The sequence below is a fragment of the Cyphomyrmex costatus genome, unplaced genomic scaffold (assembly GCF_001594065.2).
Source record: "Cyphomyrmex costatus isolate MS0001 unplaced genomic scaffold, Ccosl1.0 scaffold116, whole genome shotgun sequence".
NCBI classification, from domain to species: Eukaryota; Metazoa; Arthropoda; class Insecta; order Hymenoptera; family Formicidae; genus Cyphomyrmex; species Cyphomyrmex costatus.
The window spans coordinates 1,202,571-1,217,868 of NW_017275130.1; the positions used below are offsets into that span (position 1 = coordinate 1,202,571).

Here is a 15,298-nt window from a genome sequence, read left to right on the forward strand (position 1 = left end):
AATTCGAAATTTCTCTAACAACCACACGGATCCATGATAATAATGTGATCCGAAAAGGTTGGAGGAAAGAAGGGATATATGTATTTACTAATCGGAGAGTTTTTTCATCATAGATAGCGAGAGTGGTCCCGTTTGCCTAAATGTGTTACACAAGCCCGAGGAAACGACATATTTCTTTTTCTCTTATTTTTTTATCAAGAAAAAATTGAGTCACGCGCATAATATTCGGCCTTTATTTCACTTTCTTCGGACAAGAATAAACGATATCAATTCGTTTTGCCGAAGCGAGACTAGTAAAAAGTCCACAAAAAGTTTAATCCGCAAATTCATAGTCGGAGAACTGGGTCGCGCGCGCCAACGACGCAATCATTAAGATACACGGATTTCGTTACGGATACCATGTTTATCCAGTTTCTATATCGTCCATATTTTCTCGAGCTAAATTGTTTTATGCTAGTACGATAACAAAATGAGAAAACATGGAAAATGTGTTCGTAATAATAGAGATTTATCCTGCGAATTATCTTGCTCCTGTCCTCCCTCCCGATAAAAGTGCCTCTAATTGCGAATCGCAGCTATGCGATGATGTGATACAATAATATCGATAGCATAGGAAAATCGTGATCGCCGCATGACGAGACCACCCGCTATCCCAGGGCGATTTCGCTACTTCTCGTATCTATGTGACTACTGTGTGGGGACAACACGGAGGCTAATTTCAGGGGGTTGTTTCATGGCTGGCTTCCACGTAGGTGGATTTCTGGGGTACCTGCGTCCACGCTCGCGGCTGTACTGGCCACCGTACTTGCAGCGATTCGCGGCGAGCTCCGTAATCTCTGGGATCCAGCTGGCGAACACCGCCTACACACCCACAATCATCCGTTGCCGTCAGAACAGACCCCTATCCTGAATTTTTTGTATTTGTTTTATTTCTTTTTGTTCGTTCCAGTTTAACTATATAAGTTCTGATCGCTTATAATCAAATGATAGAGCGTCACAAATCGCGAGACTAAAAATGATAGGAACAATCAATCGATTGAGACGCAATTAGAATCAATGCAATGCTCTTTCAAAGCTAATGTGTATTTTGTGTGATTAAATTGATGTGTAAGTTCTTTCACTAGTAATAGTGCAAATATTTTTTAATATAAAATTGATTAAATATTTTTTAAATATTACCTTGGTAATATAGCGTTTCTAAGATGTATTATATATATATACTTTCTTTATGTTAATTATCAAATTTGTTTTTAAAGAAAGTATACGATTATATTTTTATATAAATATGGCATTATTATTTTACGCTAAATTGCACAGCCATTATAAATTGAGATTGTAAGATTAGAACAACTGTGTGTCGAATTTCAAATTATAAAAATTATAAATTATAAAACAAGCAAAAAATTTTTAACTGTAAAAACTAGAAATATAGAAATATTTAAATAAATACATTATAATTTTTTGCTTAGTTTCTAGTTTCTTTTCTAAATTATTTAAAACGCTATCTTTAGCAACCGTTAAATAATAAAGTATATTTTGAGTATTTTAAAACTATTATTTTTTTGTTAAATAAATCAGTATAATTTCTTCGTTAAATAAAAATTAATTAAAGAATTTTACTTAAATAAATTTTACTTAATTAATAAAATTTTTTAATCATATAATTCTCATTAATTATCAATTTTCTTGAATTTCGAGAAATCTATTTTAATTTTGAGATTATACACATTTACACAATTCTGTAACCAATTTTTCTGTTGTCGTTACTCAACATTATTAAAAAAAAAAACAAAACACACAGACTTTTTGTTATGCAATAATCTATAACGATTCCTTCAATCAATTTTTCGACAGATAAAGCTACTAAAGATTGCCGATCTTAACACAAAATGTGGAATATGTTTACCTACATCATGGCAAATACGTCAGCAATGCGATAAACAACAATATAAGTGAATAATAATGCAACGATGTCCGTTTTTTAATTATTATATATTTTTAATTATTATAACTTACTCAATAAAAATAAATCATTAAATGTTTGTTAGAATGCTATGATATATCTTTCATATATGAGTCTTCAATTGATATTCAAAGAATATCATTGAAATGAAGAGAACAAAAATTTAAATTATTTATACTAACTGTATCTGAATAATTTATCCGGAAAATTAATAAACCAATAGCGAACATATTGTGCCAATATTAGCACACTCATAACCATTAGATCATATCGAATGATAAAACTGCGTATTAGTAAATTGTGCGCGTTATTAGATTAGCGATGCATAGCCATTATAAAGAAATCAAGTGTCTCATTCCGCGAAGAATAACAAGTTGTCTCTGTAGTCTTGCGAAATGATGCGGAATAGTTCCATGAACACAGTGCCGTTAGTTCCTTGTTCTATAAAAAAACATGCGTCATAATTCTTGAATTATGCCATTTAAGAAGTCAAATAGTGTTAACTTCAATCATTTTACGCATCTCCTGTTACAAGGAGCAAAAAAACAAGTGTCGTCATTCTTGCGCGATATATTAATAAAAATGAATTTAATAACATGCAAACTATTATAGCATACGTATATGATGTCGGCAATTTCGAGCAATTAGCACCATTTTGAACATAATATCGCCTATTTTTGGAATTGATGCCAAAAAGGGCTTTGGAGATTAAAAGACTAATTTTCATCTAACTTCCTTATTTTGGGAAGAATCGGGAAATAAATAAAAATTAGGATTTCTAAAGTGTGTTTCGCGATAATTGCGTTCTGCAGTGATTAAGTGTAAACATGTTTATGTATTTTTCGTATAAAACAAATGATCAAATCATGCAAGACGATTACATGATTTAAACTAATAAAATCATATCTTCGATAATTTATGAATATTATATCATATTACTAAATATGTTGCAATCATTTCACATAATTTGATTAATGATGTATTTAATACAAGAGTTTTATTGAACATTTTGCATTAATGTAGTGTAATATAATAAATAATAAGTAAATATATTTCTGTATATGTTCATATATTGAAGGTAGCAGACTAAAGTGGCAAACCATGTAACTTGTTAGGAAAGTGTGCTTTTGATAAACAATAGTTAATGTAATAACAAAGAAACTTGATGGAATTAGAAAGAACACAATCGTTCATTGGCTGAAATAATCAGATATGAAATACTTCAACATTTCTTAACATTATAGTTATTTTAAAGATATACAAAAATTTTATCACTATTAAGAATTAAATTCTGAAAATGTGATACGAATTCCATCAAACCACTTTCGCTCGCATCACTTTGTGATCCATATTTATATAATATTATCTTATATATTATTTATATTAATATTATACCAATATGGATGTTTGTTACTTCGTGCTGTTGAAATAGAACTATAATTAATACATGATGAAAAAAAACACTTCTGTCGATAGTATAAAGTACATGCATACGATAAACTTACTATGCATAGCTGCTTCTCTCATTTTGAACTTACATGTAGTCGTTGCACTTAGAATACAATTTTTTGTTAACTTGACATCTCACGGTGAAAGGTCATTGTATTCAGAACTTATGTACTTAATTAATTTCAACAATTGTAACATCCAAAGATTCGTAATTTTTTTCAAAAATTAATATAACAGTTAAAATATAAAATTAGAAATATAAATGGAAACTAAAATTGTACAATTATATTCCATTCATAATTATAATTGTCAAGAACATATGTAGATATAATATTTAAAACTAAAGTGATGCAAAATAAAAATTATCTCATTAAAATATACGTCAATAAATATACCTATTCTATGTGAATTGATTTAAAAATATATTAAACGGGAGAATAAGACTCAAGGTAATGACATTGATACTCATTACCAGTTACGCGCGTACTGATTTAAGCCACAGCTGGCTTTATTAGCTTTAATTCGAGATGGCTACTTGGACTGATACCAAAAAATAAAATCTACTTTTGGTCGTCACAGATGGCTCAACATTTACCTGGTCACGGGTAACCGTGACCTCCATTCAACGTGACGATAATAATAAAATCGGTCGAAACTCTCTTACGATGATTGTGCAGCTATAATCTCCTTCAAATATCTGAACTGATTTTGCAATTGCTGTAAAGCGTTTTTTCAATATAACATTAATAATACTAAGATATTTAATTCTATTAGTATTTAAGGTACTTAAAATTTTAAATTTGATAAATAATTAATATTTTCAACATTTGCAAAACTATTAAGTAGCGTAGTTTATTTTATCTTTGTAAATATTACGTTCCTAATTTTTAATATCTATCATTTTAAAACCGTTCCAAATATATGTTATGCCATCCGTTTGCTCTAATAAAAAATAATAAAACATAAATAAAGAATGTATATTTGTAATTCGCAAATCATACATTTTAATTACGCTTTTCAGCACGCGCAAAAACACATCCCGTTACACGAGCAAATATGCAGCTGCCGGATATCGAGATTTTCGATTTCAAGCATTTCCACCTTTTTGGGAGAAACACTGCTCTCTCGTGTCAATTCTTTCCTTCTTGTATTCTTTTATTCGACCTTCCACCGTGGACGAGAGTCGTTCAATTCATTAGGAAACGATAGGGAATGCCAACGACGATTATACACCACGCGCGGTCATTATACTCCCGTCAATTCTATACTTCCAACTGCTGTAAATTTTCATGCATTCATCATGGGTTCTGGACGAGCTCTTGACGTTCTGCATTAATTTAGAACCATGATGGAACGGTGATGAACGTTACCGCGACGGCAAACGTGTATACGCGTGCAAATTGCGCATCGTGTGCGTTTATGTGTGTATATGTGCGTGATTTGTGTATTTTGTGAATGTAAATTCATTAATTCTTATAAGTAAGTATAAGTATATACATAGACATACTGGAAGAGGAAAAGTAAAATTAATAGACAATAGACAGAGGGTTTGTAGGACGTAAATTTGATAGTAATACCTCTTTCCATGCTCCCGCTTGTATTCGCCGCTGTACTTGGATCTATTGCCTACGAGCTCTATTATCTCGGGTATGCTACTAGCAAAAATTGCCTGCAAATAGAAATCATAACTGGAAAATACTATGCAACTACGGATTGTTGAGAAAGCAAACTGGGTCACCTATGTACGATTGCATTTAACAACAGTGCTTTCGCGCCGTATTATGGCATAAGTTGGGTGCGTGTTTCGCGTTAGGAAACGGTGTGGAAAAGAAAGGAAAAATACAGGCGAGAACAGGAGAAAAATGCGACTGACTGCAATAATCTATGTCCTACGTTTTGTGTTCGGAAATTGTGCTTGAAAAATATGTGCTTAAAAAGTGATGTGAAAATTGCGATGCTTTTAAATATAGATATATCAATATCATAGAACGTGTCTTGGATCGATGCATAGAGAATAGAGCATACAGTGTGAAAAAAAGTACCTCGCTGGCAATATTATTAATAAAACTTTCATTTAGCTTCTAATAACAAATATATCGATTCTATTTTTTTTTCACAAAACTATACCCGTGGAATATTAAATAAAAAAAAGTTCAAATGTCTAATTATACGCAACAAACTGCGTACAAATAATTTTTTGTTAATTTTAAAAAGAATTAATTTATGTTATAATATTTAAATAATAATTAATTGATATGTAGTAGAAAACGAATTTACAAAAAAATTGTCTTTAATTTTTTAGTATAATTTGGTATTACATCATAATATTTATATAACGATTTAAGTTTAATAAATTTATTAATAAATAAACATGTATTTATTTTAATATAAATATATTGTATTTATTTTAATATAAATATATTGTATTTATTTTAATATAAATATATTGTAGTAATAATAATTATTTTATTGTATTTTAACACGAGCGAAAATTTCATAAACGAATTAAAATTGATTTAAAAAATTTAATAATTATAGTAAATGTTATTTTCTATTACATTTTTATTTTATGCCAAAGAGATTTTATTATTATTATATTATACATCGGTATACTTACATCACGAAGATTTTGATGTAACCGCGTGGAATTATCCAGTGTGTGTGTTTTAAGTTTCTATTTGTGGATGTATATACGTGTTTGCAATATAGTAATATTTAAAAGTATAAGCATATAAATAAAAGCAGTATAGTAATAAAAAAAAAAAATAAAAATCAGAAAACAGCAGAAGTATATTAAAAAAAAAATAAGATCAGTATCTTTAAATTTACATTAAAGACATCAATTTACATTAAATTTTCTAATTTTTACATATTCACCGTTTAATAATAAAATCGTATAATTAACACTTTTATCATTGTAGATATATATTTGACTTGTTAGTTTATTACATATCTTATTCGCGCATTTTTTATTAAATTTAAACTCTTCTCTATTTTCAAAAATCTGATACTTAATACTAATCTTGTATAATCTTTTTGCTGTTACAGAATAAACATTATACAAGATATCAAATAATATAACTTATAAGAATTAGAAATTAAAAAGCAGACGTGTAAGAAAGATACAAGCGGTTTTGATGAACGGAAGCAGAAAGAAAATTCAACAAATCGATCTTGCTTCATGCGCGTGTAAAATGAAGGAAGCGCTATTATGTAAATCCTCTATAATGCCGGATGCTATGAGAAAGATATGATCCATCACAAACGATCGATAAGGTCGTGCCGTGTCACGTCACGCCACGTAATTTGCCATTAATAATAGGCGCTGAAAGTGATTCGCGACTGGGCGTTTGTGTCACGAGCTTTATAGATATCAGGCAACTAAAGACACTGCGATCAACGAAATTATTGTAAGAGACAGAACAGCGAGAGAGAAGTGTGTCGACACTTTGCGTTCGACATGATGTACGCTTTCAAGAAACAGCCAGGGATATATAGATATCCTGTAAAGTAGCATGGCGAAGCAGCGAATTGTACGACCGGTGATCACTTCGTCGACAAGTACGCGGCGAAGTGAGAACTCACGTACCAGATCTCAGAACTTCAAAGATACTTAGCGATATCACGTATTCTGGAATTTAGCAAACAGTCTATTAATGTATAATCCCACGTAATAGTTAACATCCGCGAATATAGTTGTAGATGTATTATCTTTAATAATAGATTAATCTCTGAAAAAGAAAGAGAATTATTTTACTCGATAATAAAAATTTAATTCGTACTTGCACGGGCCTTGCAAATAATAATTTATTTGCTGGGGTTTGTAACCGAATAGCTTATGAACATTTATAATAAAGGCTATAACGCAAATGGTGATAATAAATTAACTTAATGACCCACAATTTATGAGCAAAATTCTGTATGAATGCACTTGAATAGATCGTTCAGTTGATACATCATTCTAGTTGTTTAAAATTATATTGGACTGATTGTGAGCGTAAGTTAGAATACGCGTGTACCATTTGCAATTATTCTCTATTATATTATATTACTGGAAATCAGGTTTATAAATTTTAAAATAAGGATATTCAATATAATTAGTTGAAATAATCGTACCAATAATTGTTCTCGTCAGAAAGTACTTTTCATTCTGATAAATGCATTAACAATACGTACATATTATTTGAGTAGTATAAAAAAATATCAATTTATTTGAAAGCTAACATAAATCGCGCGTATATAAGTGTATAACTATAAAATATAGTTATCTATTCTTTGTATAATCTTGAAAAAGTATAGTCTTTTCTTTCCATTTCTTTATGCAATCGGAGACAATGCCAACTTCATTTTTGTATTACTTTTAGGTACTCGCAACCGGGACTGAACTAGTAATGAAGCAGGAGTCTATCGATCTTTTAAACTTGTCTGAGTTGGTTTAATTTACGGTTGCACGTCGTCTAATTTCGGATTTATTACTGCTCGTGTCTACGGAATATAATACTGAGTTCGGCTAAAAGAGTTTCTTGCCTGTCGCACATTATACAGAGACACGTGATATACTTTTAGATGAGTGCCAAAGCATTTTTTTTGAAAGTGTTCCAAAAGAACCTTCCCCTTTAAATGTGTTACAAGGACGTGATTTTTCATTTCCAGCTGACTTATCGACAGACCAACGATTCGGTTACAAACCTCTCGGCGCAATACACGAAAGTATAATGGACAGGATACACCACATATTCTCCAACATATTCGATATGTCTCTCATAATGGATGTACAAATTTACATTATCTTGTACATGTAAAAAATGCGTAGAATCAAAAATATTAATATAACATAAGCTGATGATTCATAAATACAAAATTTAATGAAATAGACTGAAATAATAAAAATGTATAACACGATTGTGTATACAAAATATTAATGACACATTCATTTAAAATTATATAATTAATAGATGAGATAAATGCAATAATGTTTAATGTTTTATTAAATTAAAAATATATATATAAATACCCCCATAATCTTTATTATTAATTTAACTTCACATATATTTATGGTATATAAATAAAATATACAAGTTTGCTAAATAAGGAATTATGTCTTATATTAAATTATTGATTCATTTAAGTAATTAAAAGTATCTGATGGAGAAATGATGTATTTTTTATTCTGTTTGTATTATGTAAAGACAACATGATTCAATTTTTTTATTATCGTTGATCTGGAACTACCAATTCGAGCAAAAGTCTTAAAGTTGATCGTGCGGATACTCCATTTCGAGAACTGTTCTCTAACCAAGTTTACAACGCGCTATTTAAAATCGATAAAAAGACAAAGTGGCATCTCCTGTCCTGTAATACAATAAAACTATATTACTTTGTATAGCTTTCGCTCTTTATCGATTGTGGGAGCGACAAAGAAGTGAATGCTCGCTTAATAGCGAAACGGATGAACATTGCTTCGGTTAAATCTTGCGTTTACAATTGATATCTCAAATGTCACTACTAAGAGTATCATAAGGCCGACAATTCGAAAAAATAAAGTTCAAGCGATCAGAATAATATCTTACGTCGTAATATGAGCAGCGTATCAGCGTCGCAGAAAATACACATACAGACAGAATGTGAACAGTCCAAGATCAAGCGCGTACAAACATCAATATTTTATCGACGTTATTGGTTTCGTGCTCTTCGAGAGAGATACGATAAAGTTGATATAAAAATTTGTATAATAATAATAATAATACTAAGAACCTCGAATCTCTATGGATAGCAAGATCAGCGAGTTAATCATGTTTTTCTGTAAAATATCTTACATGTTTTTCAAATCGGATCACTAACCTTATCAACCTTTAAACTTATCTAATCGAATGTAACATCGCGATGTAAAAAATAAAGAATTGATCTCGTAAAATTTTCATTTTATAATTTTTTTAAAGTATTATGCAAATAAAAATTATTTAACCGATTCTTCTAAATCTCAATTACAAAACAATTACGAGATTGGGATTTCTCGATTTTTACATCATTGTGCAAATATTTATGATTAAAAAAGTTATAAAAATTAAGGATTAAGATATTTAAACAGAGGAGAGCTTTATGAAACTTTTCTGTTCTAATAAGAGCATTATTCATGAGTTTTATCCGTGTGCTTTAAGTTGTTTTTTTTTTAGTATGGAACGAGATTTGTGAAGTTTCATAGCTTCAAGTTTCGAGGCTCCTCGTGTGTGTAATAAAAGAGTCCTTTCAATACTCTTTATATCGTGAAAAAAATGAGTTCGTAGCATATACTTCAGCGTTCGCATGACAAGCCGAATCGATTGTACCCGAATAATTTTCGTCGCATTATTAGCTACAAATGATTCTTAGATCGAAGAGAAAAGATAGACAGTGGCTGTAGCAAAACTCGTAGAACCAATTTAAGCCATAAGATAGAGAGAAAGAGGATAGAGAGAGATAGAGATAGATAGAGAGAAAGAGAGAGAGAGAGAGAGAGAGAGAGTAATATATGCTTTCAATAGCTACGATGTGTCGTACAAATACGCATGACCGCATTTACTTCTTTCATCATTTCACGTAATACTGAACGAGCCTTCCAATTATAGCAAATTAATCTAATGCGAAATACAGTTTGATATAAGCGAAATGTTGACTATGCTAAATGCTTCAGCTGCATTTTACAGTTTCAAAGCTATATTTATTTAATCACATCTTAATTGAAATCTTGTTAAATTTTATAACAGAAATTAAAACTTTTGCGACAGAAATACCCGAGCAATATTGAAAGAAATTATTGTTTTATAATAAAACAAATAATTTACGTACCAGCTGTTTGCAATTGTCGAATTATTAAAACGGATCGAGTTCACAAAATCATTCAATTACAATGCGCGGACAGAAAAGGTCTTCAATAATTCTACATATACAAAACTCTATCATTTGAAAGATGCTTGAAGCAGTCTCTATGCATTTTGACAATTTATTTTATTAAAAAGATTTTTCTATAGAGTTATAAAATATGAGCGAGAGTTGGAATAAAAATTACATAAAATCGTTGTCGAAATTCATTATAATTTTTATACATTGGAGTTGTGCTTTCAATAATTTTGTCAATACTTTATTAACAATGTAGAATATTATGTTTCTTTTTTAGAAAATTTAAATTAAGAACAAGATTATATTCGGAATTACAAACAAAATTATATTCAATATTGAAGATAAAAGATTTTTCTTTCGCGCTTTAAATTGCTCGTATGCAAGCTGTCAGAAAAGGAGATATTGATTAAATGTAATCTTTTTGTTCCGATAATAATTCATCCTACAAAACTTCGACAACGTTGTGAAATTTTGCGCATTTTTTTTTTATTATCAATTCTTATATTGTATCATTTATCTGTTTAAGATAATTGATGAAATTTTCAAAACTTTTGAAATATAATTAACATAATTGTTTTATGTAGTTTATAGATAATTTTATTATATACAATCTGAAATGTTACGATGGTTTCAATAAATTTATGATATATAATAATAAGGATATTGTGGTAAAAGTAGAGACAATATCTTTTCTTGTCTCTAATATCATAGCTAAAAATTTTTAATTAGTTGGTTCAAATTATCACAAACTACTTTACACAACAACGGAAACTTTTTTCTATGTTTCGATCTATATATGTATGTAATTTACAGGGGAAGTGGGAAACATTTTAGACAGATTTTTAAGCGATGTTCGAGAAAAGGAATAAAGCCGAGTTAAGTTAGTCTCTTTACATTCGTCGTCATATCGCGATAAGAGCTTAATTTATGTTTTTACAATTTTTTTTACTATATCATAAAGATTTTTCAATCTTTATAGCATATTGATAAAATATAGCTACTTGAATTACCGTTGATCGTAAAATAAACAGTAAAGCATACAATTAAATGTCATTTTTTTAAACATATATTTTCTTTACTAATACTAAAATAATTACGTATTTTAGACATTTATCATATACCTGTTACAATAACAAATTGTTTTATAACAAATATAATAAAAGAAGCTTATTTATTACATAATGATTTAAGCCCTTATGCGCGATTAATTCTGTATCAACACTTCACGTGTGTCGAATGTACCGTATTTTCGGGATGTTTTCTCCAAATAATTAATATTATTTATTATTAATATTTTATATTGATCTCATAAACTTCGGGCAAACGTTAGCTTGGGCACGTATCCGACAAATGTTTGAACGACGATGCTCGCGGTTAGGAAAAAAAGATACTATACTTGTCTTCGAGAAAGCGCCAAGAGAGTGGGCTGTTTTATTCCTGATCAAGTCGACCGTGTACGCAAGGTTCATGTGAACGATCGATAAGCCGCGCACGCATACATGTAAGGATGTACGCATAACAGGTACGCATAAAAGATATGCTTGTAGCAATGCGCGCATCGGCGTTCAAACGAATTGATCGATTCAGTGTAACGAGCGGCATCACCGTTCTCCGCCGTTGATTTCTGCCCCAAAAAGCCATTTTCGCGTGACATTGACGGAAGTGTTATTTCTATAGTACTACAACCGCGTTTTCCTTTGTCTCAAGTTGCGAAGCCAGAAAGTTCAAGAAGTGGGGTAAATTCGCGATAAAAGCTCTAAATGTGTCCATTCAGAAAACATACTTGTCGTTCAAGCTTTATCTCTTGAAAACACGAGTCAGTGAAGTTTCACATTACTGTTTACTGTTAAAGTAAAATTTATACATAAATACCATCAGTGGATACTATGTTTCTAAATTGTTTTCGAAACATAAAAATGTCACTATATGTATAACCCGAAAATTTCACGATTGTATCGATTAAAAGCAAAGTAAATATGAGTTTTAATCTGAAGATCTGACACTTCTTTAATAGCTTTAATATCTTTTCAATATAATTGTATATAGTACCTGAGATGTCATAAAATCTAGAATTTGAATGAAAAAGTTTAAAATGCGTTATAAGAAATTTTCTAATAAATTGTATCTCCATCAGCTTCTTGCGATGCAGAAGGATCAACGGTCGGAGAACATCGTGCACTAGAAGTATTTATTGTCTCGCGGCTCGTGGGATACGTAAATCTGAGGCCGCCGCTCGTCTTGTCGATCGTTCTTCTCTGATATACGAATCTTGGTAAAACTAGTAGCTCCAGTTTGACAAAACGAGCTATGCGAAATACCGAATAGCAAGCGAAATGTTCTGCGGCGGTACCTTGAGATTTCTCGGGATAAGAAAGGAAGGTATGCAAGATTACGGAGATTCGGCGGAAAGACAAGTCAAGTGAAATAGCTCTTCGGTTGCATAAGAAAAAACAAAAAAATATAGAAGAAAAAAAGAATGAATACTCTTCAAGCTGATATGAATTTTGTACGTTTTATATATTTTTGTGTTTTATGTTTAAAGGTTCAATTCGATTAAGAGACGTTTCGTTTCACGTATTTCGCAAAGCTCGTTTGTTTATTTATCGTAAACAGAGAGATCCATAGAAAAACACAATGAACGAAATTTTTACGAGAATAAAGATTTATTTATTTAGTTCACACATATAATAGATTCTGTATTTTATAAATTATAACCACACCGTTACGTGGTAGAGAATTTAATTATGTATATATTCACAAAATAATACCGTTTTTTTCATAAATATATAAAATTGTTTCTGCGCCTATCTATGGAGTAACTGAATTAAAATGGGAAAATGGTCATATTTATTGATATTTATTAACAACGTAAAAAGTGAAACGCGTTTTTCAGAATCACGCAATTATCAAGGGACACATTATTCGCGGTATGAAAGGTTCCGACGTACGTAAACATTAGAGACTTGATTATGTTTGAGAAAAATACACAAAAGTAACTTACCAAACCGACGAGTAGAAAAAATACTAGGAATGTGCGGCCGAGGACCGTCTGGCAGTAAACGTCGCCATATCCTACCGTGGACATCGTCACGATCAGAAAGTACACACAGGTCCAGTACGAAAGCTGTTGTGGGTTTGAGAAGTCGAAAGGGTCCCCTGAGTTTTCAAGCTGTGGGCACGATGTTATTACATTTAGGACCATCCTCGCGCAGTGTCAAGAGTGAAATTGCGGTTTATATTGGTTAAGTCATAACCATAAGCTTTTACTACTGTGCAATGGTATAAACGCGGAACGTCCGGATCTCTCGGATTTCTGCGTATAGGTCGTCTTGGGAAATGTGAAAGAAAGTCGTGAGAAAAAATATATTATTGAGAAATAGTATAAGATTATATTCTTCTTATTGTAGAAAATACTCAAATTATAAAAATCATAAAGAAGATAGAATTAGAAATATAAAGATCATACTTTGTTATTATAATTCTTTATGCTTTCAATGAAGAACTGTATATTTGATTTTTAAAATAAATTGAAAAAATTTCTACGCTCTGACGAGGTATAGTATTTCATTTTTTAAATCTCAAAAAGGAACCAGTTCTGGACTTGTGCCCTTTCTGTACTCATTACTCATTTTCAACATCTACTTTAAACCTTTAGAAGCTTGGAACAAGTGCCCTATTTGCACTGAAAACCCCTATCCGTTTCAAGATCTCTTCTCATTTCAAGATCAATGGAGAGAAAAATTTATATTTGAATAAAATTGGATTCATCCCCTTTTGTACATTCATTAATGGTAGTAAATCGCTTTTTAAATAATAAAATATAAAAGAAGACTCACCAAATGAATGATACCAGCAGCAGTTAACCAGACCGAAATGAAGATGGAGACGAGTTGGGCAAGACGAATAGAACTCGATGTCTTTAGAATGTTAAGGTACTGGAGGATATCAGGGACCGTCATCAGTCGTAGGGCTCGGAGGAACCTCAGTCCGATCCACGTCCGATCGAGATATATCGACACGAAGGACGGTGGTATCGTAAAGTAGTCCACGAACGAATACATCTCCAACATGAACCACAGCTTGTCACTGGCGGCGATAAACTGTAAAAATCACATAAAAAGTAACATTACACAAACATTTAAATTAAAAAAAGAACAGTCGAGCGAATATTATATTTCGCATAAAGAACTCTAGAAAGATTTTTGTAAGCTATAAACAAACATCGTCATATAAAACGCATTATATAAATTTAATGTTTTTCAAATGTTCGAAACTTTAGTGAAATCTTATATTTAAACATTTTTCTTCTTAAGAAAATCGAGATGAAACGTTTATATGTATATTTTATATGGCAGAACTTGCACATGTTATAGTCTTTATGTTAGCTGAAAAGTTCATTGACACAGAAGGAACGAATGCTCTTACTTACGCGTATAAAAAAGTAGACCATAAAAAATATATTGAAAGCTAAGTCTATCTGCTGAGTAATGTTGTTGCTCCACTTCTGGCAACGCTCCACCACTTCGCTGTAACATAAAAGCACAAGATTGCGGATGTTAGGTCAGCATCTCTTATGAACTCACGCGAAGGTCTCGGTCTTAAAAAGAGCAACGCTGAAAGGGCGACTAAAATAGCAGCGATTAAACTAGTGATTATCGTTGCGCCCTTAATTAAACCATAAGAAAAAGTTACAAGGTGTTATTATAATATTACCGATACTGTGCAAAAATAAAAACAATATGCATGAATGTTTGTGATAAACTTAAAAGCTACGCATTATAACACCGCCGTCGAAGTTTTCTTGTTACTCACCTGGAGGCATCGATGAAGTATATTATAAGCGATGCTATACTGAGAATGAAAACTAACACCACCTGAAACAGACAAAAAAATCATATCGTAAGAAACCCCGTCTTTCATCCCATCAAACATTTTAAACTTCGAATACAAGTATCGTTATATAATAAAAACGTATAAATAAAAACAGATGTTTCGTAATTTTTATTGTAT

General features: G+C 31.0%; 1 protein-coding gene across 24 annotated transcripts in view; it reads right to left on the reverse strand.

Annotated features, from left to right (window-relative positions):
• slo (calcium-activated potassium channel slo) overlaps window positions 1-15,298 on the reverse strand; it is a 102,555-nt gene that overhangs the window by 44,953 nt on the left and 42,304 nt on the right. For 19 of the 24 annotated variants that reach the window (XM_018545104.1, XM_018545064.1, XM_018545072.1 and 16 more), the window contains exons 2-6: window positions 15,101-15,162; window positions 14,718-14,814; window positions 14,125-14,388; window positions 13,290-13,457; window positions 4,990-5,081 (exon numbers count right to left, since the gene is read on the reverse strand). In XM_018545104.1, the coding sequence (XP_018400606.1) occupies window positions 4,990-5,081; window positions 13,290-13,457; window positions 14,125-14,388; window positions 14,718-14,814; window positions 15,101-15,162 (683 nt within the window). The remainder of the gene's footprint in view (window positions 1-4,989; window positions 5,082-13,289; window positions 13,458-14,124; window positions 14,389-14,717; window positions 14,815-15,100; window positions 15,163-15,298) is intronic. The other 5 variants (XM_018544956.1, XM_018544989.1, XM_018545048.1 and 2 more) reach the window with 1 other exon arrangement.